The following is a 17,838-nucleotide window of genomic DNA, read 5'->3' as shown; positions in this document are numbered from 1 at the left end:
GGCAGCTGCTAGGCTAGTGGCAAGAAGTGGTGGCAGCACTGACTGCAAACTGTGGGCAGTGGTAGAAGCAGTAAGAATAAAGGAGTAGGAAAGCGGTGCACGTACTCAACTGCGCCCAGCCAGCAACAATGCGTGACATCGCACTAAACAAACCACTTCATCTACTGAGACAAAAACAAGATTTTTCCATTTTTTTTTTTTTCCAAATTTTCCTGATAGTTCCCTGACATGCTTGAAATTTCCTGATCGTCCCGGATTTCAAGAACTTGTGGCAACCCTGACCAAGTTTCACCATAGTATGATTTTATAACTCATCATCAACTGGAAGTATGCAGACAGCAATAGCATAATTCATTCGTTAAACAATTAAAAAATAAAAACTCTTTATGAATAAAACACAAACAATAAGTGACATTATTTAAAATAAAGTAAAAAAAGAGAAGAACAGAAAAACATAGTGTCATGGTTGAAATAAAGATCACAGGTGACAGATTTAAGGAATATGATATCACATTGCAATCATTAGTTTCCAGGCTTGATGATGACTTTCCAATAGTGACAATAAAGTGTGTCCCTTGATAAGTAACAAAATATAGATGCAGTTCACATACTTCAGTGGACATTATGTACACAATCAATGGATTTTAGTTTCAAAAGTGCAACCATCAAGGAATTCACACATTCATATCAGCACCACTGCAGAGTTAAAATCTCATTCTGGGAACATCCCCCAGGCTGTGGCTAAGCCATGTCCTTTCTTCCAGAAGTGCTAGTTCTGCAAGGTTCGCTGAAGAGCTTCTGTGAAATTTGGAAGGTAGGAGATGAGGTACTGGCAGAATTGAAGCTGTGAGGATGGGTTGTGAGTCATGCTTAGGTAGCTCAGTTGATAGAGCACTTGCCCGCGAAAGGCAAAGGTCCCGAGTTTGAGTCCAGCACAGTTTTAACCTGCCAGGAAGTTTCATATCAGCACACACTCCACTGCAGAGTGAAAATCTTATTCTGGAAACACTCAGTTCTTTTTTTTTTTTTTTAAAAAAAAAAAAAAAAAAAAAAAAAAAAAAAAAAAAGCAGTAATTATTGTGGTTGTGGTATTGTTTCTAGTTGAGTAGCACAATATTGGGCTGGCATGAAGAGGCCATTCTTTGTGGTGTGTCAGTGCTTCAAGACATACACTGATGAGCCAAAACATTATGACAACAGGCCACTGTGAGGCTGAAAGCTGCCTGGTGACATTGCAGGCACATTACATAAGGAAAGTATTTTAGCAAGGTGGAGACAAATCGAAAATCATTCTAGTGAGGATAAGGATTGCAAATGGCAAAATCCCCTGACAAAAAGAACTCAAACAAAGAGCTGATTGTTATACCACAATGCCTGAGAATGAGCATCTTGGACATGTGTAGCTGGTCAGCTGTTTGCTCCATACAGTCACGAGTATCTACAGAAACAGGTCAAAGGACAGTGAAACTATGGGTTGGTGACAAGGTGTCTGACGTCCACGCTTCATCACAGAATATGGAGGTCAGAGACTTGTCTGTGTTGTAAAGAAGAATAAGCAGTGATCTGTGGCAGATCCGATGGTGCAATAAAATGCCACTTCGAGCACAAGTGTATCAGAGAACACAATTTAGTGCATATTGCCAAATGTGGGACTCTTCAGCAGATGAACCCTACATATTCCAATGCATCCCAACAACATTGTCAATAACAAATGCAATGGGAACCGGATCACTGAGACTTGACTGTGTATAAACGGAAATATGTCACCAGGGTGAATGAATCATGTTTCTTTTTACACCAGGTTGCTAGTCATGTCCAGATATGTTGTCATCCGGGTGAACAGCTGCTCAAAATATACACTGCACCATGAACATAGGTTAGTAGGAACAGTATTATGATATGGCGGACATTCACTTGGGCACCTGTTGCGTAATCAAAGGTACTGTGACAACTGTCCAGCACACAAACATTATTGCTGACCACCTGCATCCATTCATGCTCGATGTCTTCCCTGAAGGCAAAGGCATCTTTCAGTAAGATAACATCCTTGCCACATGGTCCATCTCCGTAGTGCAGTGGTAGCGCAACCACCTACCACACAAGGGGGCCCAGGTTCGATTCCCAGCAGGGGACTGGGTGTTGTGTGTCCTTCATCATCATTTTCATCATCATTTACGTGCAAGTCACTGAAGTGGTGTCAACTAAAAAGACTTGCAATATGGCCGCTAAACCCCAAAGGGGATATCCCGGCCAATAAATGCCATACGATCATTTCACACAGTTCGCCTGATATGAACCCAATCAAGCACAAATAGGATGTTTTTGGGCATCAGCACTGTGTCTTCAAACTACCAGTCAATAATTTAGAGGAATTCTGTGATCTCTGTGCACTCATACAGTGCCATGTACCTCCAGAAACCTACCAACGACTTGATGAGTCCACACCATGCAGAATTTCTGCAGTACTGCATTCCAAAGCTTGACCGAAGCCCTGTCAAGCAGATCGCCACAATGTTTTGGCTTACTAGTGAGGTGCACATCCTAGGCAGGCTTAAATATGCAACAGGACAACAGCAAAAACATAAAGGAAATTAAATCACACTTAATTACAGCTTCAATGTGCTGCTTTCAGTCGTCATTGTCACATATTAAAAAAAAGGGGGGGAGAAAGGAATAAAAAGAGAATGAGGTTCACAGTAGAATACAAGTTCGTTTTTCTGACCAGAACTTGCGAAATGTGTCTCAATAGGCTTTCTATAAAGAATGTTCTACAGGTAAAAACCATGCATTATATGATATGGGTGCCCTGGCAGAGGTCTTCTTTTGCTAAAATGTTTCTGCTTATGCAGGTCATTCACAGAGCCTCTTCCGAGCCTCCCTTTTCTTCCACAGTAGCACCTCCTCCCATTACACTCCTCTTTGGTTCACATCATCCTTCACCTGGTCTCTCTGCCGCTTTTGCGGTCTTCCAACTGGTCTTTGTCCAGATTCTGTCCATTCTAGGGCTCTTTTCAAAAATCTTTCTGATCTCATTCTTTTAATGTGGCCAAACCATATAAGCCCATCGCTCTCCATATTTTCTTTTAAGAGCTCAATGTGCAGCATGTTTCATATTATTTCATTTCTTATACTGCCTCTTATTGTTTTAATGAGGATTCCTCATACAAAGCACATCTCTGTTGCTTGTATTCTGCTCAGATTTGTCCAAGTCCAACATTCTGATCAGTAAGATTCTATGACTTGTACATCATGGTCATTGCTTCGGCAGGAATTTGCAATTTCTAATTATGTCCAACATACTATAAAAAAAATTTGAACAATTTTCTATTTTCTCTGAAATTTCATCCTTGATGTTTCCTATCTTGGTTAATTTATGTCCTAGGTACTTGAAGGTGTCTTTTCTTTTTTACCTCTTCAAATTGAAAAATTATTAAAGAAATAATCATCCCACTGTTGTCTCCAGTCATGTTCCAAAGGCATCAGATTCCACAGATCCCTACATATTATGCAGGAAGCTAAATTGCTATGGCATTATTCATACTTGAATGGAGTCTTAGCTTCAACATGAGGCTCAGAACATTGCACTGGAAAATTAGCTTGCAGCAAAAAAACTCAACTCAGATTCCAGGAACATAAAATACAGAATACCACAAATATTTGTACACAATGTACTTCTGCTTTTTCATCTGCGTAAATGACCTAGAACCACTTTAAAGAAATGTTAACAAATAAGATTCCTTTACATGTAAGATTCCTTGATATTTACCTGGGTAAAAAGATAAAATGTAGTTAATAAAGGAGACCATCCAATTCCAAATTATTTACATTCTACCAGAACTTTTCTTGTCATATTTAAAATGAAGTTAACATCACATAAACTAAGAATGAACTCAGTGTACTTGTTTAAGCATTTAGGAGATTTGTTACTGTGTTAAATAAAGAAAGGGGAGAGAGCTGTTTTCTTTTTGACTTATCTTCTGCCTATACAAAACTATCTAAAGACTTCAGCACCTGAATAAACAACTGAATTAGTTATCTTATACAAAGACACACAACTTTTATGTTTTGTGTTGTATTTATACGTCTCACAATGCACTTGTTAGTGACTTTAATTATATAATATAAATATTTATTAAGATTGCTTAAGATCTTGAAGAGGCTTCTGTGCAATCTTTGGTTTTTGGTAACTAATTAATTCAATCACACTTTGCTTTTACAAGTTACCTCATCACTCTGCATATTATACATGCACTTGATATTCTTACTAAAAGTAAGAATGTGTCTGTAACCAGATGGACTAACTAATCACCACTTATTCTGATTACATTAATACATTATTATTATTATTCTTTTTATTACTGTTTGTACTACTATTATTGTCTATCACTTACCACAACACGGGATCTTAACTTCTCATTCATAAGTGCAGTGAAGAACTCAAAAACTTTGTTGGCATAATGTGGAACATGAAGGAAATGCATCTCTTTATGCCTCATTGGGGTTGAGTTCTGGAAAGATAAGTAGCTATGTACAGTTGTATAACCTTAGCAACAAATTATGTGAAGAGTACTGCACTAGTATAACTAAAACTAAAGTTTTTACTTAATGGATCCTTCCACCACACTATGAGCGTTCTGGTTAATTTGTCACCATCACTTACTGATTGTATTCAAGGCAGAAATAAATACCAGAAGAATATTCACAGGTTTATGTTTTTCATGGTTAAATGTATAGTGAAATGAGGGAGGATTTTTGCAGTCACTCAGTAGGGACCTCCTCAACATCTCTTGAAACATAATAGTACTGCAGTAACCAAGACAAAAATGCTTCTGTCATCAGGTCCCAACTTCATAAAAGAGCCTTTCTGACTGACTCATTTCTATGCTTCTCAAAATCCTAAACTCATTGTCTGATTCAGGTTCATTGATGATATCTTCATGTCTTTCCCAGTATGCTGAAGATCTCTTAAATGCCTTTGCAGACAAGCATTATCCACCAAACCTAGTCCACAAGCATATTTCCCACACCATATCCGATGACACCCTTAATCTTCCCATCACCACCAAGTACTAATTGCAAAGTTGTACTCCCCTTATTACACAATATCATCCCAGATTGGGGCAAGTGAACGATGTCCATTGGCAGGCCTATGACAATTTTTTTGGAAATCTGTGATAAGGTCTTATGGGACCAAACTTCTTAGGCCATCAGTCCCTAAACTTACGCACTACTTAGTCTAGCTTAAGCAAACTTATGCTAAGGACAACACACACACCCATGCCCAACGGAGGACTCGAACTGCCAATGGAGGGTGCCGCGCAGAGCGTGACAAGATGCCTCAGGCCATGCGACTACCCCACGCAGCATATGACTATGTATCACTGTGTCTGGAAATAAGGGGTATCCTACCCACAATCCTTTCCACCACACCTAAAGTGGTATGTCACCAACCACCCAACCTTCATATCTTGCTCCATACCTATGTCATTCCCACTGCCCACCCGTTGCCACAATGGTCGTACGACCATGGAAGATCTGTGTATAACACCCACCCAGCACATCCTAATCTAGTCCTGTCACAGTCTTATCCTATTCCATCAGAGGTGGGGCCACATGTTAAAGTAGCCATTTCACATACCAGCTATGCTACAATTCATGCACAACATTTTATGTGTGCAGGAGCACCAACCACCTGACCACCAGAATGCTTGTGGCCACAGTTTGGTGGTGGCCTTTCAGAGTTGACCACTCAGTGGCAGAATTGGACCCCTGTCCTACACCAGCTTTTCTGGACTATGTAAGTGGGAGTTACCATGTTCATCTAGATCTACATGGATACTCTGCAAATCACATTCAAGTGCCTGGCAGAGGGTTGATCGAATCACCTTCACAATTTTCTATTATTCCAATCTCATATAGCGTGTGGAAAGAACGAACACCTATATCTCTCCGTACGAGCTTTGATTTCCCTTCTTTTATCATGGTGATTGTTCCTCCCTATGTAGGTCAGTGTCAACAAAATATTTTCGCATTCGGAGGAGAAGGTTGGTGATTGGAATTTCGTGAGAAGATTCTATGGCAACAAAGAATGCCTTTCTTTTAATGATTTCCAGCCCAAATCCTGTATCATTTCTGTGACACTCTGTCCCATATTTTGCGATAATACAAAACGTGCTGCCTTTCTTTGAACTTTTTTGATGTACTCCGTCAGTCCTATCTGGTAAGGATCCCACACCATGCAGCAGTATTCTAAAAGAGGACGGACAAGTGTAGTGTAAGTAGTTTCCTTAGTAGGTCTGTTACATTTTCTAAGTGTCCTGCCAGTCTTTGGTTCCCCACAACGTTTTGTATGTGTTCCTTCCAAGTTAACTTGTTTGTAATTGTAATACCTAGGTATTTAGTTGAATTTATGGCTGTTAGGTTAGACTGATTTATTGTGTAACCAAAGTTTAACTAATTCCTTTTAGCACTCATGTGGATGACCTCACAATTTTTGTTATTTAGGGTCAATTGCCAGTTTTTGCACCGTTCAGATATCTTTTCTAAATCGTTTTGCAGTTTGTTTTGATCTTCTGATGACTTTATTAGTCGATAAACGACAGCGTCATCTGCAAACAACCATAGACGGCTGCTCAGATTGTCTCCAAAATCGTTTATATAGATAAGGAACAGCAAAGGGCCTATAACACTACCTTGGGGAACAACAGATATCACTTCTGTTTTACTCAATGATGTAGTCCTCCTATCCTCTATCTCTTTTAAGCCACTGCACCCACACAATCTGGCCAACAATCTCTCCTTCCTCTGTCCTGCAGCCCCTGCCATTCCACTCCTCATCATCGTACACTGCACAAACTCACTGGTTCCAGTGCCCATGTGTCGCATTTCTGTCCCGGGCACATCCTTCACACATTCCTGTCTTGCACACCTGCTATCTTCCTCTTGAGCTGTCAGCCACCCTTCCCCAACCCTCACTCCCACCTACCATGTCTTCCCTCCCTCTCCCCACTCCATGTAATCCAACCACTTGCCCCAGTCTACCTGCTGAACTGCAGCTGGCACACTGTAGCAACACACTAAGTGTGTGTGCTATTTGGGGGTTGTCTCCTTTACTCCCAAATTATTCACATGAGAACAAAAATGTAGTGATACACCTTCAATTACACTTCAGTTCAGGCAAACCTCAAAGAAAATAAAACTAAATGAAAATAGTGTATGTTAAATGACTTCTTCCATTGCATTGCTTCATGTTTAGAAACAAAATTGCAATTTTTTGTACACGATCAGATATTTTTTCAATACACACTGTAAGTTTTCTTACTAATTGCTCTATACAGTACGCTTCCTTAATAACGCTGATCCTCTGTAAGTCAGGTGACTGTAAATTATCCAACCATTAAGCTGTAATCTTTTAACCCAATATTCTTTCTTAGTAAAACTAATGTGTTGCAAGTCAGATAACTGATTACCTTTCTTCATTTTTCCATATCTAGCAGAAATCTGAAATTTTAGAACATTCACTACCTACTGTAAACAACTATGTCTTTCTGTCATTGACATATTTTCACATAGCTCAAACAATGGAAAATCCAACATGGAATAACAATCTTCGTGCCTGGAGATGAGCGTGGCCATATGTGTATGAGCTGGGTTTGTGTGAATGTTTGTGAGTTTTCTATGTCTGACGAAGGACTTGGTCCAATAGCTGAATATATCTAGCATTGTTTTCATTGTGCTTGTCTGCAGCTCAATGCCTTTCAATTTGTAGTGACTTTTGACCACAAAAGGAGTACCTTTGAGTTTTGACTTGCAGACCCTTTGATCTATGTTATTTGATAACTTTGTCTTTGCGCAGTTTCCTCCCATATTTGTACTTCATGTGTTCGACACGCAAGTCGCCAAAGTGGCGTCAACTCAAGAGACTTGCACTAGGCAACGGTCTACCTGACAGGAGGCTCTAGTCACACAATATTTCATTTCTTCATGTGTGTGTTGTACAGTTCTGAAATAAAATTTATTCTTCAGCACATACGAAGTTGGTGGTTTCTATTCCTTCATCATATAACAAAGGGAAGGAATTTACCACAAAGTAGTCAGAACATGTGTTGTATTTATAAGGTATATATTGTACTGCAATGCCAATTCTATTAGTGACTGTACTGATTGAATACATGGGTCAGGTGAAAATGAAATGGAGTCAGTGCACATTGAAAATAAACATGTATAAAAATAAAACAAAAAAATTTAGAATCACAGGTATAATTTACAGAGAGACAGCTTTAATGGTGCTGTTGAGCAACTTTGATCGCAGATCAAATAAGCTCTGAGAACTTCACATATGTAATAGAACTGTGCTGTCAACAGAGTTTGAGTGACATCTTCTTTCTTGTTCCCCTGCACATTCAGAAATGTAGTTTAAGACATCAGATTTCTTTGGTCATGTCTATGATGAATTCTATATATTATTGTGAAAAATTAAAATTAAATCATCAGACAAGTTTTACTAGAGATGCCTTCGCTAAGTTTGAAATATCCTGTACAGTTTACAAATTACAGTGCTGCCCATAAATGTGGGTGTATTTGTGTATGTATGTATATGCATACATGTATGTCCATGCCCTCAGGGGTGGCATGAAATCATGCCTGTCACCAGCCAGCTTAGCAACATCATAGGCTATGGATCTGATACTAAAATAGTTCATTTTGAATTATTTTTACAGTCACCTACTTACTCACCCATTATACTCCCAGAGATGCTGGAGGTGGTATAACCTAAGAATATCTTTTGCTGGGTAGTAAATGACATGTATACTAAGTTTGGCTGATATTTCTCCAGGTATTCCACAATTATTGTTACATGACACCCACTTTTCTGTTGCTGTCCACACCCACTTTTCTGTTGCTGTCCTAGGAGTCATGCAGAACTATTTTTTCCAGATAGTGACTAATACATGTACCAAGATTGGTTGAGACCACTCCAACCATTTCTATGGGTTTTACAATAACAAGCATGCTGTCAACATGGGAGAACACGGTTTTACGTGCTTTAGCTGGTGTCAGTTTCTTGGCTGCCAAAAATGCCTCATGATGACTTATGAATGAAGACCACATTACTTGGAAACTACAAATGCACTGAAATTTTTTAGTTACATTTGGTAACAGCAGACTGTTAATATTGTGACAACTAATAAGTAATTTGAACTATAATATAAACCACTTTTGATCAGTTTCGCATGTTATCCCCTTAACAACTCCTCCCCCTCCTAACAATGCTACTGGGAACCTTACCACCTCCTCCTCTCCACCAGTATATTTTCCACATACCAAACCCATAAAATTTCTCCAGGCTTTCCAGAGTTAAGCTTACAAGTCATCACTATCCCACCCCAACAAACAGAAATACTAGGGTCATGATTGTGTCATGTATGCACCATGTTTGTCTGAAATGGCTTCAGATTTAGTGTACCTGTATGCACCGTAGCATGCTTCTGATGTCTGTGAATGACCATAAGCTGATGTGGCCCATGAGAAGACCGGATTCATCATTCAGGTAGGTATATCCTCGAATCTGATTTTCTGGTTCATCCATAAGTGCCTCAACCACCAGGCTATGACAGCGAGCCATGTGTCCTGAAGAGTACTTGTAAGGGTCAAATCGACCTGAAACCAACAAGCAGTACTACAGTTAATACAGACTACTGCATAGTGAGTAAGGAAGGCAGGCACATAATTTATTTCAGAAAGTAATTCTCACAATACTTTAAGTGCTTAAATTCAATAACAACGGAAATTACATTTATGTTTCCTTTATCTTTACTTTTTTGTGGTCATCACAAGCAAATAATAAGCATTTAACACAGCTGACACAGATAGAATAGGATACAGTATGCAAAGGGGTCAAGACATACCTGCACAGGACAGAAGGACTTGTCGGCCATGTTCATCACGTTCTGGCAGAGGAATCAAGTACCTGGAAAATGTTCAAATACAATTCAAGAGACTCTGTGATCACTCTGACTGACCTCTGACAGCAATGAGTAGTAATTAAATAAGAAACTTGTGTTTTTTTAACAGTACTTGAAGAGCTGCAAGATTATTTATAAGGAAACTGCCTAATCATAGACTCAGCATTTCAAAAGTAAGTTTCCCTTGCATGGAAGTATGCCATAAAAATAATATGTGCAATGCATCAACAATGATAATAGGGACACTTTTGTAAAGATTCTGACATCTCAGCTTGCTTACAGAAGTTTTGATCACCACCCCACAGATTTTCCAGGTAGCAAAATTAATTTTAGAAACAAACTAAAAATGTTTTTTTTCCATAAAACTACTTCTATTCCATGGGAAAAGTTGTATTTATAAACTCACTAGTTGCATTTACTGAACTAATGTTCACTATCGCGCATGCTCAGCAACTGAGTGCATCAGATGCCTCTTGGTGACAGTTTGGCAATGGCTATTCATGTGAACAGATGCTTGTCAGTGGTTGTGCCCACAAAGCATGCCACACAGTGGTTGCAGGTAAGTTGGAAGACATTATGGCTGCGTTCACAGGTGCCTTTGCCTTTGGTGGCATAGGAAATGCCTGTGACAGGACTGCCAACACGGCATAGTGAGAGGATGCATGGAAGAGGTCTTTATTTTAGGTTTTTTTGAGGATGTGAACCATAGGGCAAGGGGTTAGGAGCAGAGGTGGAGTAGAGATGGATAAGGTCACTACATAGGTTGGGTAGGTAACAGAATACCACTGTGGGAGTGATGGAAATGATAGTGGAGAGCACATTTCTCATTTCAGGACACAACGAGAGGCACTTGAAACACTGGCAGGGAATGTGGTTCAGTTGCTCAAGTCCTGGGTGGTACGGAGTCATGAAGGGGTGTTGCTTTGTGGCTGGACAGTGGGTATGATGGGGATGTTAGGTAACTGGGGAGACAAGGTCCAGGAGATATATTTCTGTACATGGTAGGGGATGCAATTTTGGTCTGTGAAAGTCCCTGTGAGACCTTCTGCATGTTTGGAGAGGGACTGCTCATTGCTGCAGATGTGACAACCACAGGTGGCTGGACAGCACGGAAGGGATTGAATGGCAGCCGTCAAAATGGTAGGTGTGGTATGACGGAGGTACTGATGAGGTGGAAGTCAGTATCAAGGAAGGTGGCTCGTTGGGCTAAGGAGGACAGGGGAGCAAATAGGCATTGAAGTTCTGGAAGGATATGGATAAAGTGTACCCACTCCTTGTCCAGATCATGAAGATGTCATCAATGAATCTGTACCAGGTATTTTGGGTGGCTGTGAAGAATTCCTGTAGATGGTACATTAAAAGGTTGCCATAGGATGGTGATTTTTGGGAGCCCACGACCATACTGTGAATACTTTTGCAGGTGATTCATTGAAGGTGAAGTAATTGTGGGTGAGGATATGTACTATCTATCCAAAAAGCTCTGAGCCTGATTTTATTCTTTGTGTACAGGCAACAACAATGCATTAACTATGGTGGCAGCTTGTGCTAACAAATGTAAATAACTAATGTCTATTCAACTAGTGAGTTCAGTAGTAAGTAGTGGACATGTGACCACAGTAAGTCAATGTTGTTCTGTCACAAATTACCATGCAACAACATCTCTAAATGAAGTGTTTAACACATTCTCCAGAATGTTTTGAAGAAGAGAAAAATGTGTGCAAAGTCTGTCCCAAACGCCTTGACTCCAAAAAAAAAAAAAAAAAAAAAAAAAAAAAAAAACCTGCTGTGGCTTGATTGAAATGCAAAATGTCAACAATTCTCTTCTGGAAGAAATGACTTAGTGTTATGGATACACACCTACCACAAAATGCAGAAATTTACATGAAGAGTCAATGTTCTAACAAAGTATTGACATTCAAGCCAGCATGATGCTCAAGTTGCCAACATCTCAAAGTAGGACTCTCACAGTTTCACAAGGTTGTATGAATGTTCCACACATTGTACTCAAGTGGTAGGAGGCTTGGGAGGCTAGGTAGAACCCCTGAAGCATTAAAACCACATCTTAACATCTCTGTATTTTTTATTAATCCATTCTAGAACTTTTTAGATTGACAGAGTAGATGGTCATGGTGATCAGGAAGGAGGTTGTACATTTGTAGTCAGTTAGCTATTTGGTAAGGTGTTCTTCAGCAGTGACAAGGTCAGGGGAATTTGGGATCTTAATGTAGAGGGAGGTGGCACTGACAGTGTTGTGTAAAGTGTCAAGTGGTAAAGGATCAGGAACTGTAGAGCATCAATAGAGGGAATTGTTAGTGTCTTTTGTATTGAAGATAGGTTACTAGCAATAAGCTGAAAGTATTTGTCCACAATGGCAGAGTCTCTTTCTGTGGGAACATGATATCCATCCGCAATGAGACATCCTGCATGGGTGGTTTATGTATCTTTGGCTAACTCTTTGAAGAGTTTTTATGATATTACTACATATTTCTACATGTTTTATATCTTGAACCACAGATCTTTTCTCCTTGATATTTTCCACTCATTCAATTGAAAAATCTGGGTCTGATACTCCATTTAGGTAAAACAAGTGTTGTCTCATCATATAACTAGCTTACTATATGTATTTCTCTTAATCTGCACAAAAGGTTTACAGAGTTCTTAATTTTATGAAACAAGTAAAATCACATATAAACTTGTTAATTGACACAAAGACAGAACAGCTAACCAGTGTCTATTCCCTCAACATGCAACACAGTGGGCATGTTGTGCGCTGATGACGAAGTTGAGGAAGGTAGCAAGGGACTGGATGTGAGTGAAAACTCGGGGTAAGTGGGGAGGGAGGCCACAGTATGATCCTGCTGCAGTACTGTAGAGGCAAGGTTCATATGCCAGTGGAACACTGAGCACAAAAGAAGATGAACTGAACAATAGAATTTAAGTAAAATGAGATGAAGTCCCCCATGAACCATGTATCTTGCCGTTGGTGGGAAGGCTTGCGTGCCTCAGTGATACAGAGAGTAGTAATGTAGGTGCAACCATGACAGAGGGGTATCTGTTGAGAGATCAGACAAATGTGTGGTTCCGGAAGAGGGGCAGCAGCCTTTCCAGTAGTTGCAGGGGCAATAGTCTGGATGATTGACTGATCTGGCCTTGTAACATTAACCACAACAGCCTTGCTGTGCTGGTAATGTGAACAGTTGAAAGCAAGGGGAAGCTGAAGCCATAATTTTTCCCAAGGGCATGCAGCTTTACTGTATGTTTAAATGATGGTGGCGTCCTCTTGGTACAATATTCTGGAGGTAAAATAGTGTCCCATTTGGATCTCCAGGTGTGACTACTCAGGAGGATGTTGTTGTCAGGAGAAATAAGACTGACATTCTATGGATAGGAGCGAGGAATGTGAGATGTATTAATCCAGCAGGTTGGATAGAAAATTTAAAAAAAGGAAATGGATAGGTTAAAGTTAGGCATAGCGAGAATTAGTGAAGTTCGGTGGCAGGAATAACAAGACTTCTGGTCAGGTGAATTCAGGGTTATGAATACAAAATCAAATAGGGGTAATGCAGGAGTAGATTCAGTAATGAATAAAAAAAATAGGAGCTTGGGTAAGCTACTATGAACAGCACAGTGAACACATTATTGTTGCCATGATAGACACGAAGCCCATGCCTACCACAGTAATACAAGTTTATATGCCAACTAGATCAGATGATGAAGAGACTGAAGAAATGTATGATGTGATAAAAGAAATTATTCAGATAGTGAAGGGAGACAAAAATTTAATAGTCGTCGGGGACTGGAATTAAATAGTAAGAAAAGGAAGAGAAGGAAAAATAGAAAGTGAATATGGAGTGGGGGTAAGGAATGAAAGAAGAAGCCACCTGGTAGAATTTTGCACAGAGCATAACTTAATCACAACCAACACTTGGTTTAAGAATCATGAAAGACATTTGTACACAGGGAAGAGGCCTGGAGACACTGGAAGGTTTCAGATAGATTATATAATGGTAAGACAGATTTTGGAACCAGGTTTTAAATTGTAAGACATTTCCAGGAGCAGATGTGGACTCTGACCATAAGCTATTGGTTCCAAACTGCAGGTTAAAACTGAAGAAACTGCAAAAAGGTGGGAGTTTAAGGAGATGGGTATTGGATAAACTGAAAGAACCAGAGGTTGTAGAGAGTTTCAGGGAGAGCATTGGGGAGCGATTTACAAGAATGAGGGAAGGAAATACAGTACAAGAAAAACAGGTAGCTTTGAGAGATGAAATAGTGAAGGCAGCAAAGGATCAAGTATACAGAAAGATGAGAGCTAGTAGACATCCTTGGGTAACAGAAGAGATATTGAATTTAATAGATGAAACGAGAAAATATAATAATGGTGTAAATGAAACAGGCAAAAAGGAATACAAACGTCTCAAAAATGAGATCAACAGAAAGTGCAAAATGGCTAAGCAGGGATGGCTGGAGGACAAATGTAAGGATGCAGAGGCAAATATCACCAGGGGTAGGATAGATGCTGCCTACAGCAAAATTAAAGAGAACTTTGGAGAAAAGAGAACTGCCTGTATGAATATCAACAGCTCATGTGGAAAACCGGTTCCAAGCAAAGAAGAGAAAGCATAAATGTGGAAGGAGTATATAGAGGCAATGTACTTGATGGTAATATTATAGAAGTGAAAGAGGACATACATGAAGATGAAATGGGAGATATGATACTGCGTGAAGAGTTTGACAGAGCACTGAAAGACCTAAGTCGAAACAAGGCCCCGGGAGTAGACAACATTCCATTAGAACTACTGACAGCCTTGGGAGAGCCAGTCCTGACAAAACTCTATCATCTGGTGAGCAAGATGTATGAGACAAGGGAAATTCCCTCAGACTTCAAGAAGAATATAATAATTCGAATCCCAAAGAAAGCAGGTGTTGACAGGTGTGAAAATTACCAAAATATCAGTTTGATAAGTCACGGCTGCAAAATACTAATGCGAATTCTTTACAGTTGAATGGAAAAACTGTTGGAGGCAGACTTCAGGGAAGATGAGTTTGGATTCCGTAAAAATGTTGGAACACGCGAGGCTATACTTAGCTTAGAAGATAGATTAAGGAAAGGCAAATCTACATTTCTAGCATTTGTAGTAAAGAAAGCTTTTGAAAATGTTGATATTTCTACATTTCTAGCATTTGTAGACTTAAAGAAAGCTTTTGACAATGTTGACTAGAATATTCCCTTTCAAATTCTGAAGGTGGCAGGTCAAATACAGGGAGCGAAAGGCTATTTACACTTTGTACAGAAACCAGATGCAGTTATAAGAGTCAAGGGGCATGAAAGGGAAGCAGTGGTTGAGAAGGGGGTAGTCTATCCCAGATGTTATTCAATCTGGTATTGAGCAAGCGAGGTTTGCTGATGATATTGTAATTCTGTCAGACACAGCAAAGGATCTGGAAGAGCAGCTGAACAGAATGGACAGTGTCTTGAAAGGAGGATATAAGATGAACATCAACTATAGCAAAATGAGGATAAAGGCATGTAGTCAAATTAAATCAAGTGATGCAGAGGGAATCAGATTAGGAAATGAGACATGTAAAGTAGTAAATGAGGTTTGCTATTTGGGAAGCAAAATAACTGATGATGGTCGAAGCATAGGGGATACAAAATGTAGACTGACTATGGCAAGGAAAGTGTATGTGAAGAAGAGAAATTTGTTAACATCAAGTATTGATTTAAGTGTCTGGAGGCCTTTTCTGAAAGTATTTGTGTGGAGTGTAGCCATGTACGGAAGTGAAACATGCATGATAAATAGTTTAGAGAAGAAGGAATAGAAGCTTTCAAAATGTGGCGCTACAGAAGAATGCTGAAGATTAGATGGGTAGAACACGTAACTAATGAGGAAGTACTGAATAGAACTGGTGAGAAGAGAAGTTTGTGGCACAACTTGACTAGAAGAAGGGATCGGTTGGTAGGACATGGTCTGAGGCATCAAAGGATCACCAATTTAGTATTGGAGGGGAGCGTGGAGGGTAAAAATCATAGAGGGAGACCAAGGGATGAATACACTAAGCAGATTCAGAAGGATGTAGGTTGCAGTAGTTACCTGGAGATGAACAAGCTTGCACAAGATAGAGTAGCAGGGAGAGCTGCATCGAACCAGTCTCTGCACTGAGGACCACAACAACAAACAAGATAAAATAGACAAGCAAGTGAGAAGAGAATAGGGGAAGAAATGGGTGACCATCATGTATTGTGAAGGTAGAAATACAAGCAAAAAGGATCTTCTCCATCAGTACCAGCTTTCCTGCTCTCTAGAGGTGGAGGCTCAACCATTTTCTGTAGCTGGAGAAGTCGACTTGTTCTTCAATATCTAGGGGATATCAATAAAAAAGTTGTGATTTTGCTTCATGATAATATGAGGTTGCACAATACTAAAGCAATACAGGATGCTCTGTGTTCTTTTGAATGGCAGGTGTTGGATTGCCTGCCTTACAGTCCATAGTAATCACCTCGTGATTACCACATATTGGTTCGTCAGAGGATGCCATACAGGTTGGTCCATCAGCCTTCATCTTTTGTGAAAAGTTCTACAAAACTTGAGTTGTGTTTGGACAGTTCCCTGAGCAATGGAGGTGATCATTTGCAAGCTCTCTTGAAGCCTCAATATTATAACATTATTAATCTTAATTGCTGTAACATTTGTTTCTGAGTGAAGCATCTGTATTCCTCAAACATGACCCCTTTATCTTCTGAAATGTTTGGTCTGGCACTGGTCCTGTGCTTTCCAGTCTAAAACCCTATTAAATAGCACCAGGACAATCACTAAGTTTAAACTTCTTTTCTCTGGTTTTTCCTTTGCTTTTGTCTCACATTTACATGGGATCAGCATGGTTACTATTGGATTTGGCATAGTTAATTAATGCATGGCCAGGTGCCCTTCCTGTCACCACCCCATTACCCCCACCCCTGGGAGGAATACATGTAGGAGTATGTAAACATTTTCCAAATCTTTGAAAATCGTGTAACTGAAGCTCAGTACTTGGATACCAGCCTGGCATTCACCTAGTCAGATGTGGATAACCACCTAAAAACCACATGCAGGCTGGCCAGCACACCGGTCCTCTGCCAGGCAGATTCGACCTAGGGTCGGTGCAGCTGCCCAAATCTTGGAAATGGTATGCTAACAAGCACAGCTACCGGGTAGGTACCGCCAAAAAGTTTAATGTCCCAGTTTAACAAAAGAGATGGAAAGTGAGATGTTGGCACACAGTCTGGAGGTGCCAGACAAATTCCGGTGGCTGACACAGCTTTCATTAGTAAAGCTCAAATGGCAGCCTCCACATCACACGTCACCACCCTACTGTTTGTTACAGGCCACAGCAGCCCAATACAATGACTTTTGGTGATACCAGAGAGAAGTCCACTACACTCACCCACTGTCGAGTACATCGGACAGGTCGGGGTCGTCGACGTCGAGCCCACGGAACCAGTGCGGATAGAGCTGGCGCACAGTGAGGTAGCGCTCGAGCATGTCCTGCGCGAGCGGCACACTGAACTTCTTGGTGCGCAAGAAGCGCAACAGGAAGGGAGCATCAGTACGGCAGTTGCGGATGGCCGGGTGAGTGCGAAGCCAGGAGCGCATCTGCTGCAGGCCGTGGGCACGCACTGACGCGTCCTCGCGGAGCTCGCGTGCCGCTTCCTCCTGCAGCGCTGCTGGCAGAGTCACCTCATCCTCCTCCTCAGCTTTCACACCACAGTCTCCGTGGCCCATCTGCAACAAAGTTTCACGTCTGTGAACTCAGACATACTTTTACATATTGTGTTCCGTTCATTCATTCATTCACATATTCATTCATGTTATGTACAACCAATCCAGAAGGA

At 40.4% G+C, this 17,838-nt stretch overlaps 1 protein-coding gene across 1 annotated transcript in view; it reads right to left on the bottom strand.

Annotated features, from left to right (window-relative positions):
- The window catches only part of LOC124620339 (clavesin-2), a 63,672-nt gene that overhangs the window by 14,457 nt on the left and 31,377 nt on the right, over nt 1–17,838 (bottom strand). The window contains exons 4-7 of the mRNA XM_047147013.1: nt 17,391–17,728; nt 9,909–9,970; nt 9,467–9,660; nt 4,392–4,508 (exon numbers count right to left, since the gene is read on the bottom strand). Coding sequence (XP_047002969.1) covers nt 4,392–4,508; nt 9,467–9,660; nt 9,909–9,970; nt 17,391–17,728 — 711 coding nt within the window. The remainder of the gene's footprint in view (nt 1–4,391; nt 4,509–9,466; nt 9,661–9,908; nt 9,971–17,390; nt 17,729–17,838) is intronic.

This window comes from Schistocerca americana, chromosome 6 (assembly GCF_021461395.2).
Source record: "Schistocerca americana isolate TAMUIC-IGC-003095 chromosome 6, iqSchAmer2.1, whole genome shotgun sequence".
Lineage (NCBI taxonomy): Eukaryota > Metazoa > Arthropoda > Insecta > Orthoptera > Acrididae > Schistocerca > Schistocerca americana.
Note: the sequence above shows the minus strand (reverse complement) of the source record. Positions and strands in the feature narration are given on the sequence as shown.